At 49.3% G+C, this 9654-nt stretch overlaps 1 protein-coding gene across 2 annotated transcripts in view; it reads left to right on the top strand.

Moving 5' to 3' along the window:
• The first annotated feature begins 2404 nt into the window (after positions 1–2404).
• IPPK (inositol-pentakisphosphate 2-kinase) overlaps positions 2405–9654 on the top strand; it is a 61976-nt gene continuing 54726 nt past the window's right edge. The window contains exon 1 of one of the 2 annotated variants that reach the window (XM_088838128.1): positions 2405–2748. In XM_088838128.1, coding sequence (XP_088694254.1) covers positions 2668–2748 — 81 coding nt within the window. In that variant the 5' untranslated portion in view covers positions 2405–2667. The remainder of the gene's footprint in view (positions 2749–9654) is intronic. The other variant, XM_088838129.1, reaches the window with a different exon arrangement.

The raw sequence follows: 9654 nt of genomic DNA, 5'->3' as shown, positions 1-9654 counted from the left end.
AGTGACTATGCAACCTCTCCCTACTAACCAGGGGCGGGGGCACAGTTCTTGAGGCGCTAGCCTACTTTGTTCCCCCTTTCCCTGGCCAAGTAATAAAGCCACACGTTCTTTCTCCTCCATAAAAGATAAATAAAAAGGTATTGATTATTGCTTTAAAATGAAAATTTTTAGAACTTTGTTTTAATTTATGATAAACATCGTATTATAAATTTGTACTATGGTAAACTGGTGCTGGAGAAGACTCCTGAGAGTCCCTTGGACAGCATGGAGATCAAACCAGTCAATGTTAAGGGAAATCGACCCTGAATATTCATTGGGAGGACTGATGCTGAAGCTCCAGTATTTTGGTCACCTGATGCAAATAGTCAACTCATTAGAAAAGTCCCTGATGCTGAGAGATTGAGGGCAGAAGGAGAAGAGGGTATCAGAAGATGTGATGGCTGGATGGCATCACTGATGCAATGGACATGATATTGGGCAAACTTCAGGAGATGGTGACGGACAGGGAGGCCTGATGTGCTGCTGTCCATAGGGTCCCAAAGAGTCGGACACAATTGGGTGACTGAACAACAAAATATGACTTGTGGGAATTAGTTCCCTGACCAGGAATTATACTTCAGCCCTTGGCAGTGAGAGTGTAGAGTCCTAACTACTGCACCACACCAGGGAATTCTTGTCAATCATTTTTTAGAGTGTAAAATGGTCTTGAGAGTAAGAATTTGAGACCCACTTATCTAATTTAATCCTCACAGCACCTCTATGAGATCATCAGTCCCATGTCAACAGGGAATAAACTGAGGCCTGGAGAGGGAAGAGATCTGCCTTTTGTTTCATTAAGTGGCAAGGGCAGAATTCAAACTTCCTGCTTAAAGTGTATGCCTCAAGGTTCAGTGAAACCTACTCCTCCTATAGGCAGATGGGGTAGGGGATCCCCAAAGAAAGAAAACCAAGCATGGCTTTCTTGACATAGAAGAAGCCATTTTTGGCATAAGCCATTTCTTTATCTAAGCCTGACCCCAGCTCTTGCACAACAGGTCTCAGTAATAATGATCTTAAGGTAATAATGTCATCAGGCACGAAAAGTAACAATAGGATAGATACTTTATCAGTATTAAAGACTCTCAGTTCTGTTTCAGTGGTAAAGATTAGTCTGAAGTGCCAGGTAAGTTGGAACCAATGCGATAATGTGAGTCATCTAGCCCTGCATTTCACACGATGTACTCTGCATGTAAGTTAAATAAGCAGGGTGATAATATACAGCCTTGACATCACTTTCCCAACAGAGGTCCATATAGTCAAAGCTCTGGTTTTTCCAGTAGTCATGTATGGACATGAGAGTTGGACCATAAAGAAGACTGAGTGCTGAAGAATTGATGGTTTCGAACCGTGGTGCTGGAGAAGACTCTCAAGAGTCCTTTGGACAGTAAGGATATCAAACCAGTCAATCCTAAAGGAAGTCAATCCTGAATATTCACCAGAAGGACTGATGCTAAAGCTCCAATATTTTTCTCACCTCTTGCAAAGACTCACTGGAAAAGACCTTGATGCTGGGAAAGATTGAGGGCAAGAAAAAGGGGCAACAGAGGATGAGATGGTTGGATGCCATCACCGACTCAATGGACATGAGTTTGAACGAACCCTGGGAGATAATGAAGGAGAGGGAAGCCTGGCATGCTGCTGTTCATGGGGTCACAAAGAGTAGGACACGACTTAGTGACTGGATAACAAGGGATGATGTAGACCTTTTCTGCCTCTCATGAGTTCATCCAGTGGAAGTTTGCACTCTGACTGCCCAAAGCTCCTTTATGCTTAAAACTTCCTCAGTTGTCCGATTTGGGGAGACAATGGTTTGGGAAAAATCCCCGTGGATCTCCTTACTTGTTGCAAGTAATGAATCCTTCCTTCTCCCACTTTTTGGCTCGACACCCACCAAAAGGCAAACCCAGGTTTTCAGGTAACTCGCAGGAGCGCCATTTAGGAGTCCACTTGCCTCTTTAAACCACGTATCCTTATTTGTAAGGTGTGGACCACAATGTTTCTACTTCCTGGACTACTGGTGTGATTCTGCATCAGATGATATTAACAATCCGATGAGTGATAAATTTATCCCATTCTACAGAAAAGAAGGTTGAGGCTCATGATCCAGTGGTCTTCACCCTTAAAGAACACCCACCCCAGGCCCACCTGGACCGCCCCCTCTCCAGCTCCTACCCCTGCCGGGACCCCCTAGACTGCTAGCCCGCCGGTACAACTCCACCCACAACCCGCCTGGACTCCGGTTCATCAGCCGGCCACTTCTGGACGACAGGGACACGCCTGCTCCTCCCGCTTGCCTCACTTCCGGCGCCCAGGCCGGAAACCTTCCTTCAGATTCTTAAGACCGCGCTCCGGAAGTGAGGCACTATGCCAGTACCTAAGATGGCCGCCAGCCCATCTGCCTCAGTGGACGGTAGATGAGCAGCCGGCGCGAACCCGGAAGTTGCCCGGCTAGGCAGTGAAAGCTTCGGGGGCGTGACTTCCGGTGGCCCGCGCCTGCGAGTCCCGGCGCTGGATCTGGTGGAGGTGGCGGGTGACAGGCGCTGCTGCCCGGTCGGCGGCGGCTGGTGCCCAGGCAAACCAGCGGCCTCCAGCTCGCGGCCCCGCAAGGCTCCACGGCCGCACCGTGGGATGGACGAGGGGAAGATGGACGAGAATGAATGGCGGTACCACGGTGAAGGCAACAAGAGCCTAGTGGTGGCCCATGCGCAGGTGAGCGGTGGCCTGTCGGCGAGGTTCAGGGCCCTCACCCTACTTCCGGGGGGGTGACGCGTCCCCCAAGAACCCCTTCAGTTCAGGTCAGTTCTGCATCCCCTCCACCGACTGCCCCCGGATCGGTTCCCCAGCAGCCCTTCTCCCGATCGGTTGCGCGTTCCCCGAGTGTCACTGCCTCTCGGATAGATAAGTTTCGTCTCGCCTCAGCATCACTACCCTGTCGGGTCGGTTCTGCCTCAGATTTGTGTCACCGCCTTCCCCCAGATCAGTTCCTCGTCTCCCCAGCGCTCTCCTCCTCCCTCTAGGTTGGTGCCGTGTCTCCCCAGCGTTCCCCTCCATCCAGATCGGTTCCCTGTTCCTCCAGTGTTACCTCCTCCCCCTGGGTCTGTTCCGTGTACTCCCAACGCCGCCCACCCTGGTCTCACACGGGACCGCCTCCGTCTGCCCAGCCGCAGTGAGGACGCCCGGTGTAGTCTTAGGCAAGATAGAGGTTACGGGCAAGCTCCGGAGGAAGAAGCAAAGTGCTTGGGGGTGCTTGAACTCCCCAAGCACCGAGGGAGTTCAGCCTCTGAAATGCAGGGAATTGCTGTTCTACTGCTGTTAATATTAATGGAGCATTGTCTACAGGTTCTTCTCCAGAATCTTTTAGAATTTAAAGAATTTCCCTTTCTTTATTCAGTTTCAGAGAGTGCGGTAAGGACTCTCAGTGAGTTGAATCCAGGAAGAGAAGCTTGTGGGTTTGTGTAAAGGCCCGGATCTCTCTGACATCTTGCTGTCTGATTCAGTCAGGCAGGAATGTGATGGGCTGGGGGAGGAACCAATAGGTGTCACTGAGGGCTTAAGAGGATGGGAGTTGCATTTACACAGAGCTGGGTGGAATCCCGGTTCTACCACTGACTGGCTTAGGTTCAGTTTCTGCATTTGTCCAGTGGAACTGGTAACAGAATCCCCTTTGCGGAATTGCTAGAAAGATGAGCTGGACAAGTTATGCAAGTGATAACTATCATCCTCACTTGGCTCAGTGGTTAGGAGGAGCTCTGACCCAGCCCAACAGCTCCTACAGGGTGATTGACTCAAGAGCTGAGTGGTGTCCTGCTCTTGTTCTCAAGCTGGGTGCACTGGGGCAGCTGGAGGGTAAGCTGCAGTCACCCAGGTGGCCCCTGTGTTCTGTGTTTTGTTACCCATTCGCACTGTTGGAAAACTGAAGAAGACTGCAGGCTTTGCTCAAGATCTTTAGGATAATTAATAATTGACAAGGCTTAACCTGAAGCCGTTCTTCTCTGTGCAGTCTGCTGGGCCTTTTTGTGTTTCAGAGTTGGGCAAAGCACCAGATCTTCCAGCATGAGTCCCTTTTGCCGTTTGAATATTGTGTGACCCCGTGCATCCTTTCACAATTCAAATACTCATATTCCAGTTCCTCAGTAAGACTACATGGTGTATCTTCATTTTATGTAAAGCTAATTAAGACTTCTTTTAGCTAATGAACTGAGTTTCAAAAATAGCATCAGATGAAGGAGCAATTTCCAGACTCAGAGTAAAAGGACACCGGGCCTTGGGCACTCAGATGCCTTCTCCGTTGTCCCTGACAAGCATGTGTCTGCTCTCTAGGGCAGCGGCCCCTTCCCTTGTTGCCCAGCTTCAGTTGTTAAGGTCATGTTTCTTATTCCTTTAGACTGAGTCATCAGGCTGCTCTGTTACCTGTTCTCTTCATTCTTTATGTTAAATCTGCATCTTTGTTGCTGTGCTCGTTCCTGCTTGGTTGTTGTTATCATTTGAAGATTATGATCACAACCGGTCTTGTAAGGAAACGTTCCCACCACGTGGAGGCACTGAGTGAAGGGAGAATTATGCCCCTTGCGTATTGAGAAACCTGTGGACTTCGCTTGGGCCTTGAGGACCAGGGAGGGAGAGGGAGCCCTGGAAGGCAGCTTTCAGGGTCCACTGTGCCCAAGGAGAGGGTGTGTGTGAGTGGGATAGAAGAAGGTGGATGAGTGAGAACGTGGATTCCTGCTCCCATGGGTGGACTCTCCAGACCCACCTCATTCACTCTGAAGTAGAGTGTGACCCTTACCAGGCTTTGTTCAGACTGGGAGATGGTCACTTCCTCAGAGAGGGCATCATCTACTTTCAGAATTGAAAGTTCCTTAAAAAGCGATGAGGCAGTCCATCCTAAAGGAAATCAGTCCTGAATATCATTGGAAGGACTGATGCTGAAGCTGAAACTCCAATACTTTGGCCACCTGATGTGAAGAAGTGGCTCCTTGGAAAAGACCCTGAAGCTGGGAAAGATTGAAGGCAAGAGGAGAAGGGGGCGACAGAGGATGAGATGGTTGGATGACATCACCGACTCAATGGACATGAGTTTGACCAAGCTCCGCGACTTGGTGATGGACAGGGAAGCCTGGCGTGCTATGGTCCATGGGATCGCAAAGAATCAGACACGACTGAGCAACTGAACTGAACTAAAAAGTGACACGTCCATCCCCTGTCCCTTCCAGTGTCAAAGCCTGACATAGCTTCAGCCAGCCAGTCCTAAGGTCTGGCATCTGTACTGAAGGAACGTAGGATGAGACACAGTCAGTCTTCCAGCTTGGTGGGTTGGGAGACTTCTGGGAGCACAGGATTTGCAGAAAATGGGACCTGGATATGGAGGAGTTAAGTGCAGACCCAAGGAGGGCTGTAGTGTGAGGATGTATTCAGGGTTGGGCAGTAAGAGATGACTGAATGGTAGGCCAATTCTTGACAGGTTGCTGTCAACTTTCCCATGGCCCAGTGCTCGGCATTCTTCGGACTGGCTGTGCAGTTGAACCTTCTCCCAGGCACTGGCCCTTGGCCCTGGCAGCGGCCCTCTGCAGTGCTCAAAGGCTGTGGCCAACTGGGCTGTGTATGCTAGTGCCTGGAGTCCCTGGCACTGACCCTGTGGGGGGTCTTGGGCAAGGGCATTTCCTTTGTGGGCACAGACTTTCCTTTCCTTACTGCAGCACCCTCAGGCTGCACCGTACCTCTGCTTATGCTGAGCTGTGGTCGTGAAGCCCAGGGGAGCCCTCAAGTGCGTTGCTGCCACGTTGGATTTCTCTTCAGGTAGTGTTGCTTTTACGTCTGCAGTGACCCTTCTTCCCCTTGGTCTTGTTGATTTTGGCTTGGTGGCCTGTCCTGTGAAGGTCACTGTAAGACTGGTTTGTCACTTGATCTCTTAACTGCCTTCAGTGGGGGAAGTCACCCAGGGCAGGCCAGGCAGAGGTTCCTCCCCAGGCACTGAGCTGCCCCCCATCTCCCCTCACCTCTGGGATGCAGGGGAAGTAGGGGCCCACTCCCTTTATCACACTAACCTGTTGGGATGTTTTCCTCCTTATTGACAGAGGTAACATGAAAGACTTGGCAACCGAGATCTTTTATCAAAAGTTTGTTCCTGATCTTTCAGGGTTTATGTCCTTTCTAAGACTCTGATCGGGCTTCAGATTGTTTCTGCAATCGTTTTGATGCCCTGGGATGTTTGTGTGGGCCCCGAAGATGTGAGGTTCAAGCAGTCAGGGGCTGTGTGTTTCTCTTTTGTGTTTTAGGATTTCTGATTTGTAGATCATACTTCTTAATGGAGATATTAGAAGCAGAGAAGAATTGTTCTTTTTTTTTAAAGACATATTCCCAAATCCTGGGCTTAATTTTCTCTTGAATCTAGTAGAAAGTTAGATATTTTAATGTTCTGTTGCCTATAGTATTTTTTTTAAACAAGTAACTTATTCTGTATTTGAGGTTTTTGATGGTATTCATACAGGTTGGTAAAGCTGATGAGACTTCTTTCTTGGTGACGTCTCATTGAAGAACTCTGCATGTAGCCCTGTCTTTATCCCTGGGATCACCTGCAGTTGAATGGTTAGGATTTGGTTCTTCCAAGACATTCTCTCTTTGGTGGTTTTCAGTCCTGGCCTTGGTGAGTGCTGAGCTCTGCCTTCCTGGCGTTTGGAGGTCTGCCAGTCTAGGCCTGGTATCCTAAGGTGGCATGGTCACTTCCCCCACCATGATGATAACCTTCTTCCTCCTCAGTCAGAACTCAGTCAGGACGGCAGCTGCCCCTTTTACCAGGAAGGTAAGCAAAGTTTCTCTGTGCTGCAGAAGGACAGGACCACAGCTCTGGGTCACCCACCCCTTGCTTTGTTTGGACACCTGCTCTGTGGCCATCATGTGGCCTTGGAGAGCCTGGGACTTTAAAGCCTCCCCTTGGACTTGGATGCCTCTCTGTCACCCTCACTGTACTTTGCATGCACTTGTGGTTTGTCTTTACAAAACATTCTGCTTCTCTTCTTGCTGTTGGATTTTCCGTCCTTTAGGAACCTGCTGAGCTCCTCTTCTGCTGCAGTCCCTGAGTGTCCTGCCTGTAAATGCCACCTGGACTGACACCTCCACTGTTCTGTCTCCCACCTCATGACTTGCGTCTGTGTCTGCTCCAGGCCTGTGGCAGCTGTGGGTCCACACAGACAGATGAAACTCGGGAAGGAAAGTGCCCTTCCTAGTCCAGGCAGCTGCTGTCCCCACTTCCTGTCTGGCCTCCCTTCAGAGTCTTGGGCTGCTGTCTGTGAAGTGCCTCACCTGTCCCTCCATCTGTTCCGTCTGAAGCTGTCAGCCCCACACTGTCCCACGTCTTGTCCCTCTCATCCCTCTTTTGGAACTGCGGTGTGCTTCTGGTTGTTTCAGTGGACGCAAGTGACCTGGCCTGACATTCTATCACAGGTGTTCTGGTGGAAGATCTGGACAATGGCTGGGTGGGGTGTCTGAGTGGTGGCCTCACCAGGAAGCAGGGCTGAGCCATTTTGGGGTGCCTGGGGCAGCACCCTGAGGCTCTGTTCTTCTGTTGCTGTGTTTATCTGCCTTCTTTTCCCTTGAAAGTTGCCTGATCTCTGCTTCCCTGGGGTTTTCTTGGGGTCCTGTCCTGGGTAATATCCTCACTCTGGAGGAAGACTTGACTTAAGCTTGTCCTCCAGCAGCGAGGCTTCAGCAGCTTATCACGTCATACCTTACCTTTACCGAGAGATCCTGGAGTCTTAATTCCACCCACGAATTTCCTCGCTTGGGCTTCACATGGGTAGGTGACCCTCTTACTATATTGTTTTTGTATTCTTTTATTTCTGTTTAACGCCAATCATTAGTTCCTCTCACCACCCCCAGAAAATACAGAATATTAGAAGGAAGAAAGTAAAAAGCATCCAGCATTTCCCTACTAGCAAAAATAATTTTTGTTAACACTTGATGCACTTCTTTCTATAACATGTTTTTATTGAATTCTTAAGAATGGTATCTGTCTGTTTTTGTTGTCTGCCTTTTCTCTCAACTCTACAGCATAAATATATAGATACTTCTTCACACACACACACAAGACTGCAGAGCACCAGGCAGCCAGAGTTCCTGTGCTGTCAGACATTCATATGGTTGTGCTTTTAGAGCTGTTATGAGCCAGACTTTGCTGATGTCTTGTATTTGGATGACTTGGATGGGTTTTCAGAGGGGATCAAAGAGCACATCCTAGGTCCTGGCACATAACATGCCAGTCCTCCCCCACCCCAGCCTGGGACCCTCACTGAATGCTTTCTACTCTTTTAAAATTTATTTTTGGTTGCGCTGGGTCTTTGTTGCTGTGTGTGGGCTTTCTCTAGTTGTAAGGAGTGGGGCCTACTCTTCCTTGCAGAACGCAGGCTCTGGGGCCCACAGGCTTCAGTCGTTGGCAGCATGCAGACTCCGTAGTGGCGGCTCATGGCTTCTAGAGCAAGTTCTAGAACACAGGCTCTGTAGTTGTGGCGCATGGGCTTAGTTGCCCCATTGCATGTGGGATCTTCCCCGAGCAGGGATCAAACCTGTTTTCCCTGCATTGGCAGGCGGATTCTTAAGCACTGGACCACCTGGCAAGTCCATCTCCTTCTTTTATAAGTAGAGTGTTATATACATTTTGAGATTTTTTGACGTGTGTGTGTATTTATATGTGTCATTTCTCCATTCACTGACTTTTTCAGTCTTGTTGAAATCTTTGGTTTTCATCTAGTGTTTCAAGGCATAACAGAGCACTCCGCACTTTTCTATCCTAAAGGACAGAAGAGTGGGCCCGCCTAAGGTTCCCTGTCCTACTTGGGAGCAGGGAAGAGCGGCCTCTGCCCCGGACCGTGCAGGAACCCTTCTTAAGCCTCTCTTCTTAGTCTCATCCCTTTCTCTTCATGTTCTTGACATTTACCCTAGACACGATGGAGGAGGTGTATTTTAAACATCTAGCTTCAGTTGCTTCACAGCTGGTTAGAACTTTGTGAGCGGCAGGGCCCTGGTGCTTACCAGATTAGGTGTTAATTTGGGCTCCTTCATGGGAATCTCCCTGTGGGCGGTTGTGTCAGTCTTGCTACACCTTGAACTAACCATGTCTTTATGCCAACCAGGGTTGGTAAGGTTGATTTCTCATCTTTTTGCTTCTGTCCACTTGAATGGGTGTCGCCTGGTCCCATGGCTGGCCTTGGGGCATGTCACAGGGCCACCAACTCAGGCCAGTCAGACCCTCACAGGGGGCAGTTAGTGCTTGCTGTCCAAAACAGGTGTGCCCACTGAGTGCTTGTGTTTGTGGAGACTGGCTTTCAAGGCTGACACTGCAGCTCCTGTGGGGCATTTTCTGGTGATGGTTTTAAATGGCAAACAGGTCGGTAGAGAAAGCAGTTTTCCTTGAAGCAGACACAACATGACACTCAGAATTTCTTAATAGGTCTTGAGAAATAGTGGAGTCCAGGTAAAAAGTGAGTGTACTTTTAGGGGCCCGAGTTTCTGGGAAGTTGCCTAGAATTAAGGTTTCTGCATTATCAACTTTTGTTTTTCCTTGAATTTTGATGGAATCCTTGACCAGTTGATTCCCCTGATTGAATACTAATGTCTGCCTGGATT

The sequence above is a fragment of the Moschus berezovskii genome, chromosome 7 (assembly GCF_049115385.1).
Source record: "Moschus berezovskii isolate FMDL1 chromosome 7, NW_MosBer_1.0, whole genome shotgun sequence".
Lineage (NCBI taxonomy): Eukaryota > Metazoa > Chordata > Mammalia > Artiodactyla > Moschidae > Moschus > Moschus berezovskii.
Note: the sequence above shows the minus strand (reverse complement) of the source record. Positions and strands in the feature narration are given on the sequence as shown.